Source organism: Mytilus trossulus, chromosome 7 (assembly GCF_036588685.1).
Source record: "Mytilus trossulus isolate FHL-02 chromosome 7, PNRI_Mtr1.1.1.hap1, whole genome shotgun sequence".
Lineage (NCBI taxonomy): Eukaryota > Metazoa > Mollusca > Bivalvia > Mytilida > Mytilidae > Mytilus > Mytilus trossulus.
Genome location: NC_086379.1, coordinates 8,031,242 through 8,045,115, shown reverse-complemented (window position 1 = coordinate 8,045,115; position 13,874 = coordinate 8,031,242). Strand labels below are relative to the sequence as shown.

Here is a 13,874-nt window from a genome sequence, read left to right as displayed (position 1 = left end):
AGAAAATACCATTTTTGTACAATGATATTTTTTGTCAATTAGTAACAGTTGATATTGCGATTGATGACTTGCAAACTCTCGCGAGAATTGCCGAAATTTATATTGCTATTTTCATCTTTGTTTATGAATTGATTAATTCTGTTGATTGCTTTAATATTCCGATAGTAAAAAGCTGTTTATAAAATTTATCTCATTGTTAGGGCTAAATCATGTCTTGTTGTGTTGTTTACTAAAGAACAAAAACTAATAGATATGAAATAATATAAATAATGCCAGTAGTATCATTCTAAGCAATTTCTAAATAATCAATTTAAAAAACACAATTATTTTCTCTCTTGTCGTTTATAACTCGTCAAATGTACATGGATTAATTATAGTCTGTTTGATCAAATTATTTTGCTACTGGTCAATTTTAACAGATTTACATTCCTAATTTCAGCGTTAAATTGTCTCCGTTCTCCAATTCGACACAGGAGTCTAATGATCTTTTATAAGAATCAATAACCACATTTTTACAGAATTGTCCAAAGGCGTTATAAAGCAACTTCTATTTAAACGTTTATTAGATATTTATAATTGTGTGGTTTGATTCAATGCAAACTCTCTGTGATACGTCAGTCGGAGACGTATATATTTTCCTACAGAAGGACGTTCAGATTAGAATGTGTTGATATCAGTGCGCAATGATTTTCTCCGTGTCAGTTGGATCTTATTCATTAGCGGATGCATTTTTGTTTTGTCATTAATCGAATACAGGTAAGAAAAAACATATTTAAAATAATTAATTAAAATGTAATTGTATTCCATAAAAAAGAGCCCTTATCTAACTTAAAAATGGAATACAATTAATCAAATGTTTAATGAAAATGCAGTTAAATTTAATAATAATAATTTGTTTTGATATTAAACGAATAATCTGTTTCAGTGATGTTTTTTTGCTTTAAGGATCAGCATGTATACGATATTTCTTATATGATATCATGTAGCCAGTACAAGTGTTTTTAAGTCTTTATTTGTGTCTTTTCATATTGAATGAGTGTTTTTAAAAATAGTTAAGCATAGTATCGCTTTTCATTTTTTTGATTATTTTTGGGTACTAAATTGAATATAGATCAAGTTGGATTGATCTTTAAATTCCAACGATTAAACACATCTCTGGAGTTTTGTCACTGTAATTCTAAAACTGAATGATTGATTTTGAAATGTTATTGGAGAGTAAAAGCGGTAGCTAACTCTATCTGTATTCGGTGCATTCAGAAAGGTAGTGTAATATTTACATGACTTTACCATTTGAGATATTCGTCGCTTTATATATATATAGGACCATCAAAAACAGCATGCCTAAAACCGATTGTAGTTTACTTCAATTTTGGTCGTCCTTGCTACTTCTCACTCCATTAAAAGTTTCATCAAGAGTAGTGTTCATTCGATTTTGCAAGCCTTATGAACACACAGAAACATCTGGCCTTGAAGTTATAAAACTTTCGAGTCAGTTTTTTGTACTCGTACTCCAAATTCAACCAATCAAAACGTTGAATTTCATGTTTCGAGCATGATTTTTGTGCTCCTAGCTAGAACTGAGCAAAGTTTTAAGACTTTAACCCCATGGGATGTCTGATACCAGTCGAACTAAACAAATGTGGAAAGTGAGAGATAGATAGTAGCTTATTCTATAAACGTTTACGAAACCCTTGCAAAATTCCTTGAGGGGTCAGCTGGTGACATGTTGCAAGGTTAAATAATTTTCCAGCGGTTGTTACAATTTCTCGCCCTGAAGTGATCTACGTCATTGTTGACTTCTTCTCCTAAATATGCATGCAATAGTTGCTTTTTAATGATTTTGCAAATAACAAAGAGATATGGCCGATTTCCTCTGAAGTCGATCAACTCACGTAGTTAAAGTTAAGTATTGTTAGTTGAAATTAAATATCAATCATAAATTATATCAGCAGATATATAACATGCACTTATGAAATCAAAGTGTTTTTTTGGCGCTATATACATTGTTTTTTTAGGAAATTTTAGTCATGTTATTAGAAGTTTGCATGTTAAAAAGTGTATGAAAAAACCCAGTCGAGAACAAGAATGAATCGATTTACAATGTATGTCCAAAAGTCCACGAAGTACACATGATTGTGATATATTATTTTTCTGAATGTCCCCAAAATAAATTTGCTATAACTTTCAAAAATCTTAATTTTGGCTATTTCTAAATATAAATAAGGATGTTAATTTTCTCGTTTGAATTGTTATACATTGTCTTATGGGGGCCTTTTATAGCTGACTATGCAATATGGGCTTTGCTCATTGTTGTAGGCCGTACGTTGAGATACAGTTGTTAATGTCTGTGTCATTTTGTTCTTTTGTGGATAGTTGTCTCATTGGCAATCATACCACATCTTCTTTTTATATTGGTAATTTGTTTTATTCGTAACATTCATACACGTCCTAAATATATGTGAAACATTAGCCACTGGACGTTAAGCAAGCAATAATTAATCAAAGAGTCGTAAATGCGACAAATCATTGTAAATAGGTAAACCTTTAAGTGTACATACACACCAGTTATACTGTTAATTTGTGAAAAATTATTTGTTTTACAAAAAACAACCTCGTTGTGAAAGAAATAGGGTTATACAAGCACTAAATGTTACTTTTTTTTTAAATAATAAATCTATATTCGCTTCTCAACGAAATTAATGAAATAGGATATTTTCATTTACAATGTTCAGTAATCATAGAATCATAGAAAAACACATTTAGAAATGCTTCACACGTTTGCAAAGGAAAGTTACTTAATAATACATGTCATTTGGTTTAATTTGAGCAAGGTCTATAGTTACCCTTTTCGACACACTTGAGAAAATCCTCTTGATTATTGGGGTTTTAGTTGGTATATATTGCTTATCTCCTCATTTCAAGCGATAATGTATACTATGTATCTATTTTTTTTGTCTATCGCATTCATTTTCCAGAAAGCAAGCAATCAATCAATTAAAAAACAGAATTACAGCTCTCTTTCCTTTTTTCGTTCCTTTCCTTGTTTTTTTTTCACGACACATAGGATAAAAGACAAATGAACAACAATGACGAACTAGAGAGGACAGAACTTATTTAAATACGACTGATTTGAATCTTAATTTGTGCATGCATCCCTTGGAAAATAAATCTTATGTTCAGTGGTTATCAATTATTTATGTGGTTCATAAATTTCATAAACTTTAATTTCACAGGAGAGTAATTTATACAACCCTTATTACAATTTTATATTAATGTTATCAATACATGTTTGCACTTTTGAATACTTGTGAACGTCATTAAATCAATTAAATTAAATATTTAATATCAAATCCATATAAATCTTTGATTGTCGTGCATAACTAATCTAAAAATAATACAAATATAATCCTGGTACTTTTGATAACTATTGTTACTGTCTTCGTGATGAAATTCAGACTAAACCCCATACAATTTATATGTTCTTCTGATCTGCGAGGGGTTGTTCAGGTTTTAAGTACGAAATTCAGGAGGGATCGGAGTAAGAATACATGTACTTTGTCTAAGCGAGTGGACACACGTTCTGTTGAACAAGCAGCTGATGATTTAAAGTGAGTTTTGTCCCTTTATAAGGTATGTTTTAAAATTAATGTTCATTTAACAAAGAAAAGACAATGATAGACTTATTTGTATCAATCTGATTAGTTAAGCCTTTTTCGATTGATTTCTATAGTTCGTTTTTATGTTGTTCTGTTACACACCACTGGCCCGCTAACATGTGTAACCCCGCCACATGCGGCATGTGTGTGCCTGCCTAAAGTCAGGAGCCTGTTATTCAATGGTTGTCGTTTGTTTATGTGTTACATCTTTGTTTTTCTTTCATTTTTGGAACATACATAATGCCGTTGGTTTTCTCGTTTGAATTGTCTTACGTTGTCATTTCGAGGCCTTTTATAGCTGGCTATACGGTATGGGCTTCGCTAATTGTTGAAGACCGTGCGGTGACCTATAGTTGTAAAAATTTTGGTGTCAGTTGGTTTCTTGTGAAGAGTTGTCTCATTGGCTATCATACCACATCTTCCTTTTGATATTTTGTGTGTTGTAGAACTATTAAGAGTCATTCAAAACTCCATTGCGAACGCCATGACAAAAAGTAGATGATGCAGCATATGTGACACCTGCCTTGTTGCTGCTCATAGTAAGTTAGTAATAGTCTAACGCGTTCATACGTCTGATCATCACAGTACTGGTACCCCTATGAGACTCTTATCAATAAATGTAATTAAATGGTTGTAACATTTTGCTATTTGCGTTATATTTCTCCGTATATAATCATTACTAATAATCTAACTACGTGTATCCTAAATGGGTTTGATGCTTCACTGACAAGCAAATACTTATGGCAATAATTCTTTGACAGATAACATCACGATATTATCAATCCAATTAAATATCAAATCTAGGTTAAAACCACTGCTATCAATACGTTACGTCGCCAATTTATTATTCAATCGAAACCATGTCTGCAACAGGCAGAAATGTCATTGTGTTTTACATGCAACGACTATAAATTAATCTCAAAACAAAAGGATGTGTACACAACATGCATAAGGTAACAATCATCATTTATCAATTTTAATGTATTATGTCATATCTTTTTTAATTTGAAAGTAAAATAATATCGTGTATGTATGAAAACGGTGAATCTACGTTTTTAAAGTTTCTGAAGCATGTGTATCATCATTTTCAATTTTTTTCTCATGTGGATAGGAAAATCGGGAATGATAGGTAATACTCATTATTACTGAAATGGTTAAAAACCATACACGTCATGTAGATATACCATATATAATATTTCTTTTGTTTTTACCTTATAAATATGTGTACAATAGTTTTTCAAACAATGAAGAAGAAGTAAAATATTTTTTTCTTGCGACTCTAAAAAACCATGATTTCTGGATAATTCAGCTGCGTTATAATACTAGGTAACATGGATACAAGTAATCCAAATATAACACTCAAAAGGTCGAGTATATTAATCCACGTCCTCTCGTAAACTTTCATGATAGTAAAAATAAATAAAAAAAAACGTTTATCAGGGAATTAATTAAATAAAAAAACATGTGGATTGATTGATTGTCGTTGAACTTGGGATAACTACCAGTGGCAAATATTTAAAGCATTTTCAATACGATGAACAGTAAATGCAATAAGTTGGTCAGGAAAACCAGGCAAAAATTTGAAATGGGATAAGGAAATATATTCAGCAATATTGACCCCTTAGAGGATTGTTGGATTTTTTTGTTAATGTAAAGACAGTCTATGGAAGAAGCGTATCGATAAAAACTTTTCTTATATCAATGAGCGATATTGTCTAATATCAATTGTAAATATGCAGACATTCCAAGCGGAAAATGTTGTTTTCGGCAACGAAAAATTAAGAAAATACTAACTATAAAACTTATTTTTCAAATATAAACAACAATTGAGTTTAAATATACATTCAGAAGTTAGTTAGAAGCTAAAGTTTATGTCCGTGTGAAATTTGAAGTGCTGTGTTTTTCTTATATACATAAATAAACAATGCGATGCTTTTAAAATATCAATGCGATACTTTTAAAATATCAATGCAATACTTTTAAAATATCATAGCGGTGTTTTTTGTAATATCGATATTAGTACTTATTAGTATTAATATTTGACTGCTGTATCCATATTTTGACAATTTTACCTTTTATGTCTGTTTTGTTATTGCATCGTTGTAAATATGACAGAATTTTATGACAGGTTTAGCGCAATATAACCAGGTTCAATCCACCATTTTCAAAATTTGAAAATGCCAGTACCGATGGGGTTTAATAAACAATGTCGTTATCAAATAGCTAAGTATCAAAATCATTGTTCACAAATATATAACATTTAGCAAATTTACAAGGAATGCACCGAAATAAAATATATCAGATATGCTCGCAACGCATGCATGGAAGACTTTCTTTATTGAAAACAATGAAACTAACTTTTGACAAAGATGAATCATACTGTCCTCGTTCAGATTGATTCGACAAAATTTGGCCTGTGCATTTTTGAATCTCCTTTTTTTTTATACAAATAAGACTGTTGGTTTTCCTGTTTGAGTGGTTTGACAATAGTAATTGTTTGGTTCCTATATAGCGTGGTGTTCGCTGAGAGTCGAGGCTCCGTGTTAAAGGCCCTACTTTGATCTATAATGGTTTACTTAAAACAAACTATTACTTTGATGGACAGTTCTCTCATTCGAAACTCATGCACCATCTTCTTAATATATCTATAAATCTTATATCAAATAAACCACTTATAAACAACGGCTTTCCTGTCCTTCAAAACGTCATTTGCATGGGTGCTGAATCTTTTGTTAATATATACACATTTCTAACGTCAACAGACATTTACATCTTATTCATTTGTTTTCCCTTCCTTTTTTTAGTATTCATTGAAGAAATGAATTTATAACAAGCGATACGGATTGTTATTTATACGATCGATTACTAGTCAAAAACGCAAGTCAAATCTCTGTGGCTAAAAAGCAACGGAATTGCCCTCACGGTCATCGCGATGTCCAAGAGCGTCCAGGCGGCGAGCTGATTATGTTGACTTCATAGTGATATCGATTTACCAACGGGGAAAGTCTTTGATATAAAAAAAGAACTGTTTTCCTTCTAAATATTTTTTCTATGTTAATAATAAATACATTTTCTGTTTGACGAGATTTTCGTTGCATCTGAAGTTGTTCAATTTATAGTCTGAGGCTACTCAGTTGGTATCTTCAATGTTGGGGTCATCAGCATTTGTACATTTTTTTAAATTTGTTTGGAATATTTATTTTACCATTTGAATATTTATTGTCATTTGGAGCTGTATTGGATTGGACTGTTTGAAAGAATGTTTTTTATTCTTCTTAAGTAATGATATGTATGGTCCGCAACGAAGTTATCGGTGCCATATAGCTTTACCCTTGTTCGAAATTCCGTAATTCCGAAATTCCGTCATTCTGAAATTCCGTACTTTCGAAATTCCGTCCTTCCGTAGCAAACCATTATACGGATTTATTTTTTTAAACGCCTTCATATATTGGGCTGATTTTTGTTATGTGAGTTAACCATGATGAGTTACAGATCATGTTTAAGTTTTGTTCTGCTTGGCTAATTTTTGCCGAAATTATGGGCGATGGACTTTGATAAATTGTTGAAAATATCAGTTATACAGACTTTTTTCTAAATGCTTTCAGATATTGAACTGATTTTTTTTGGTATGTGAGCTAACTATGATGATTTGCAGATGAAATTGAAAATTGTTTTGCTCCGCTAATTTTGGCTAAAATTTAGGGTTAACAACTTCGAAAATTGTTGAAAATCACAGTTATACTGACTCTTTTCTATACGCCTCTAGATTTTGAGCTGATTTTTCACATGCGAGACTGTCATCATGTTTGTGTCCACATTCGTTATTGAAATTGCAGATTTTTCAACATTTTAAGACGGGACAATTCGTGTTGCTTTGACATATCTAGTTTTTGTCTGTTTCAATATTACCCATGTGGATAGGCTAAAGCAGTGTGACCTCAAGGGCAGATCCAGCCGTTTTCAAAAGGGGGTTCCAAGCCTAGGATAAGGGGGTGGGGTCCAACCATAAGTCTCGATTTAAATGCATTGATCGGCCACTGGACCTGTATTAGAATCTCATAGGTTGGTAGTCTATTTACAACCACATTTAAATTCCACCATTGCAGCATCACTTCAAACAGAATTAGTCGGTTAAACCATGTGATTGAAAATAATAAACTGAACAGGTTGTTAACACTTAACACTTTCAAATATCAAAAGGGGCAAGCATCATTTTTAAAATGATAAGATCGAGTAAGCGTTAATTTTGTTACCGATACGAAATTTTAGTGATATTGATCCTCAAACATTAAGCCGGTCATGAACTAAGTTTGTGAATTATGTTTGCGGTTCTTTTGACATGCATTGTGACGTGTCATCGTATTAATCTTATATTAGAAAACTATAGCAGTCATTTTAGAAAAGTATCGCACTGATAATATTTTGATATTCGCTATGATATAAGACAAACATCGCATTGATATTTTAAAATATAGCAGTATCTTTGACTTATAGGCGATTTTGGCTTATCCGACAATTGAATTTATCTCAATTACATTCCACATAATTTGCTACATGACATTAATTGAATTTGTACATCTAAAAATGATAAATCGTGCATTTATGTCTCATTTATTCAATAATTAAATTTTCTCGTTTAAATACACCTTGCTTGGTATAACTTAAAATAATTCATGGAAATTATACAGCAGACGTATGTCTTGTTAAATGTCAGCCAGTTTTAAGAAAAGAATCATTACTTTATACCGAGAAATCTGCGTTCCTTCATAAAAATGTAAACATTCGTCTGAGATTTCCCACAATGTAACTCGTTGATATAAGACAATATCGCTCATTGATATAAGAAAAGTTTTTATCGTATCGCACCTTCCATAGACTGAAAGAGAGCATCACACTCTTTACACGAGGCGAGCATTCAATAAAGTGTGTTCAAATAGAATAATGAATTCATATCAAATGAATTTTAAATCGAAGTTACAATATGTACTTTAATGATGACAGTTATATTCAAAATAACTATATATTCTGTACGAAAAAAAGAACTTGTGTGCCTTTCATCAAACTTCGTTTTATTATTCATAGCTATTTCACTTTTCATTTGAAATATACTTCACTTCATTCTTTCATATTGATTTAAGTTCAGTAAGGAAATAAACAAAAATTTTACCTTGATATTTAATCATGATCACATGTAATATAATATAGTATACAATATTCATGTAGGTTTCATTTAACAATAAAATATTTTCTATATCTTTACTGAGCTTCCTTTATAAATAAAACTAGACGTTGGTTTTCCTGATTGAATTGTTTTATACTACACATTTTGTGACCCATTATAGCTTTAAATTTCGATGTGAGTCAAGGTTCACTGTTGAAGGTTTTTTTTATTGTTTACACTTATACATTTTGTCTAAACAAGAGAGTTGTCTCAATGGCACCAAAGCTAGATCTTCTCATATTTATGCTTTATGTGGGATGAAATGTAAATTAAGCATGCATATTTTGTAATAGAATAGTATAAGTTTTATTTCAAATTTTTCGCCTTAAATACTTCAATCTATGCTGTGCATTTGTTATAATAATTGAGCATTTATATTTAGAGTGCAAAGCCTCAACTGATTTTTTTTATAATGGAATTCTGTTATTAAAACCTACAAAGTATTCCACACGCTATATTTGCATCAATTAATCAAAATGTACCGAATTGCATTCCAATTGTTTTCTCCGATTACTCTGATCAGTAACGCTAAATATCAAAGTAATACTAACGCATTTTTCGATGACATGCACCACGATAAGTTTATACTTATGATTTCCATGACACGTGATAACACGCTTAAGTCTGCCCTGACAAACAAATATTATAATTTAAAGAGTATGCCAAGTCTTGTTTTTTTGTTAAAATATATACATTGGATTATGCGATACTTATTGTTATTCTTCTTACTATGTGGTATATGACGCCACGTACCTGTAAATTAGATTCATTGTATACCGCCGTCTTGAATTGTAAAAAAGTAGTGAGCAATAGGTCTACTTATTTACTTGAATCTGCACAATTTAAAACAGGTTGTCAAAAAAGGGTTCCGACAGTGTAATAAAATGAAAATACATAATATGGTTTTTTTTATTGTTGGGACTGATTTATCAAATACCAAATCTTTGTATTTGTTCGAACCAAATTGTCAACGAGATAACTCAAAGATAATTATATTTTGAAAAGAATGATATGGAAATTTTTAGTTTTTATTTGTAAGGTTGATGGCACCCGGTTCACCTCTCATTTTATTAAATATATTTCAAAACTTATTCTCACTTCAAAGATATAACTACCCAAATGTATTGTTCACGTTCACATAGTAATGACTGTGTATCATGAAGCGTGATATTTCTGTAATACAATTCGACTGCGCAAATAGCTTGATTGCAGTATGCATGACCACAAACAATTTGTTTACTGCATTCTACGAAAAGGTCATGATTTTTTTTGGTTTTCTTGAATGTTAGAAATCGATTTATTAATTTTCCAAGAGCTCTGTAAAACTGATTCGTCAGTTTAGTAACCATTCATGCGAAATATTGTTAAATCGAGTATGATGTTAACACAGCTTGTGGCACATCAATACAAGTCAACACAATAAAATTTTAGATTATAATCTGAGAAATTAGGTAGTATTCGAACATTGTTTGATGTATTTTCTGCAGTTCGGTTGGATCAGCAATGAATGAACCTATATTTTACTAATTAAATAAATGACTAATAAATTCAATTCAACGATTACACGCTCGTATCTAAGGGTTTGCAGCAAGGTAGGAAAGCATGATACCTTACTAGAAAAGGTTTGTTATAACAGTGAACACCTTCGTCTTTTATGTCTCATGACTTATTTAAAATAAATAAATGACCAATCTTTTTTTAAATAAATTTATTTTTTATCAGACATGTATGTTTCTGCAGAATTGTGTTCTTATTAATTAATGGTAGTATGTAACTAAAACCGATAAACTGTCTTATTTTTCTTACAGGATTCAATTGAAATACGGAATTTGCCATAAATACTAGTGTGGAATTGCCAAAATGGAAGCAGTAACACATTTAAATGGACCCGGAAACATATCTAGTGCTGTTACCGATATAGTCTCTAATTTTACTGTGTTATTACGCAATGTTACAGACATGTTAGACTACTGCGATTACAACTTAACAGACTCTAAAGGGATGTCTAATTCTACACCATCCGCTGGTTTGACATTCAATAAGGCGGCGATAACCATTTTCCTCATCACTTCATACGTTATAATTTTCTTTGTTGGTATCGTGGGGAATTCTTTAGTGATCTATGTGGTCCTGAGATTTGCAAAAATGAAAACTGTAACGAATTTATATATACTAAATTTAGCGATATCAGATGCATCGTTTCTGATAAGTCTTCCGTTTATCATAACGACAACACTTTTGCAGCATTGGATATTCGGAACAGCGATGTGTAAAATATACAATGTACTGTATTCGATCAATTTCGTTACAAGTGTTTTAACTTTAACAGTGTTAAGCGGTGATAGATATCTTGCCGTTTGCCACCCGATACGATCTGGAAAATATCGCACCCTTAATATAGCTTATTTCATATGCTTAATTATCTGGTCATTGTCATTTCTGGTGATGTTGCCAATCATTTTATATTCCACCACTGTTTCAAATTACAAAGATCCTTCTCTAAAGACATGTACAATTCAATGGCCTTCAAACCAGCTACTTCCGCAAGGAAAGGCCTTCACCTGGTATACATTCCTTCTTGGTTTTGCCATTCCTGTGTCAATGATAACTATGTTTTACTCTTCGGTTATTGTTAGACTTACATGTGTTGGTCAGATGATAAAATCGAAGGGAAAACGTAAATCGCATAGAAAAGTGACCAAGCTTGTTCTTGCAGTTATTTTAGTGTATGTTTGTTGCTGGTTGCCGCATTGGGTATTTCAGATAAATCTGACATTTCTGCCTATTTACCAACGACTAGAGGACTGGGAAATATATTTGTTTAATGTTTTTACAGTTTTAACATTTGCAAATAGCATGCTCAATCCGTTATTGTATGCCTTTCTAAGTGACAATTTCAGGAGAAGTTTTGCTAAAGCTTTTAAATGCGTAGCAGCAATAGAACTAGATAGAAAAACAACAGCCGGAGAAACATGTAACAGTGTGTATCCGAAATCTTCACAAAAACATGGAGAGAAAAGAAATGATCGACACAAACCTAAATTTGAACTTGATACAATGAAAACATCGAATACGGGGTTTCTCCTCTCACCAGATGAAAACGTGAACACTTCACTCCTTGACACTAGCAGTGTGTATGTAGATAAAGAAAGCCAAACGCAGCAAGATGACATTTAACATACTAGAACTCGTTCTCTATGGTTGGTAAAATTTATTCATAGTACGGTGATTGTCGATAACTTTGATGGTGTGTTTCTCGTTGCCAGTCGTTCGCAATTTCATTTCCCTTCAACAATCGGTTTAGTAGTCAATGTAATTCCATATAGGTATAGTATCGACTCACTCGAAAGAGTTTACACAGGCAGTTACAAAGGTTAAACATGTTTTTTTTTAAACATGTATTGAGGGATAAATATAGTAGTCTAAGTTAAAAAGTTTGTTCATAATTGTCATCAGTTACATCATGTACATATACCCACGGTTTCTATGTCTTGTGTTGTGATTGAACAGCAATCATAGTCTTCGTCACTTGTTTTAAGTCAGGAATATGATTGTCATATATAGATTCGTTTTTAACGGTATATAATGTTTAATCTTTATATAGGAAGATGTGACATTAGAGCCAATGAGACAACTTTCCATCCAAGTCACATTTTGTAACGGTAGACCATTATAGGTCAAAGAACGACCATTATCACGGAGCATTGGCTTTTTTTTCGATTTATTCAGTTAGTTGATTAAGTCTCATTAATACTGGTCAGTATTTTGCCTTATTATGCAAGCGATAATTTCTACTGCTATTGTGAAAATTAGAGAACTGCATGGACACCATTGTCGTATCCGACGATATACATTATAAGTTTTTGAAATCCAACCGTTATTTAGCATACAGCCTTTAATATTTTTATATAACGTTTGAATCTATTTAATAAATGAGTTTGGAAGGCCAAATTTTGTAAGTGTTGCATACATAATGCTTCATTTTAATGAATGAAAGCTTTTGCAAAGTCAATAAAAAAAAAACGCACCATTAATATGAAAGGTTTCAGCATGCGCATAATCTATAATGTCTTGGATTTGGCGTATATTAAAACTAATATATCTTTTTTTTAATATAACCATTTTGATCGCCATAAATTATGTTCAACAGTACTGGTTTTATGCTCTTCAACTTAGTACTTTATTTTTCCTTTCAAACTATTTTGGATTCGAGAGTCACTGATGAGTCTTTTGCAGACGAAACGGGCGTCTGGCGTATACTAAATTTAGTCCTAGTATATATGATGAGTGTATTTAAGCGTTGAGCTATTGCATGTGCAATGAGTTTTGTATCTACATTTAAAAGTGTAATTGATCAAAAGTTATCCAGTGACAAAAGGTTTTATTTTTAGAAAATTAAAGATATTATACATATGTTTTGTATTGTTGTTAGTTCTCCCTCTTCATAGCATTTATTTAGAACTTAAACAGTAAATTCTTTTAAGTTTAAACTTAGCATCTATTGCTGGAGATTTATTTCATTTTATTTGAAATATTGCTTTATTGCATTCCTCTCCTGTTAGTGCCCCCCAAGGAATCACTTTCTACTCCACATAGTTTGTGATCAATGTTGGTCTCATTTATATGATTTATATTTAATATATTTAAAATTTGAAAAGGTAATTTTATATAGATTTTCATTGTACGATCTTTCTATGTTTAGAACTTCTGCGTGTTCTGTAACTGTTTTCCCATCTTTATCTTTAAGCGATGTTATACTCTTTTTTGTTTGTCTAGATTTTTCAAGGCCCAGCACTAATTTAGTATTGTTCTCTCCTTCTTCTAGCCATTGTGTTCGAGATCTTATTTGTGCACCTTCAACTTTATTTGAATTTAGGTGTTCACGTTAATTTTCAATAGTTTTAATTTCTTTTTCCATAATTGGGGTTGCATTTGTTTTTTCATTTTCTTAATTTTATTTCTAAATTTTTTATATAATTTTTATTTTCAGATGACTT

The 13,874-nt window shown here is 31.5% G+C and overlaps 1 protein-coding gene across 1 annotated transcript; it reads left to right on the top strand.

The window, feature by feature from the left end:
* Positions 1-600: 600 nt before the first annotated feature.
* LOC134724586 (somatostatin receptor type 2-like) lies at positions 601-12,279 on the top strand. Its single transcript, XM_063587696.1, has 2 exons — positions 601-756; positions 10,686-12,279. Exon 2 carries the CDS (start codon positions 10,738-10,740, stop codon positions 12,052-12,054), a length of 1,317 nt encoding a protein of 438 aa, XP_063443766.1. The 5' UTR covers positions 601-756; positions 10,686-10,737; the 3' UTR covers positions 12,055-12,279.
* The last annotated feature ends 1,595 nt before the right edge of the window (positions 12,280-13,874 follow it).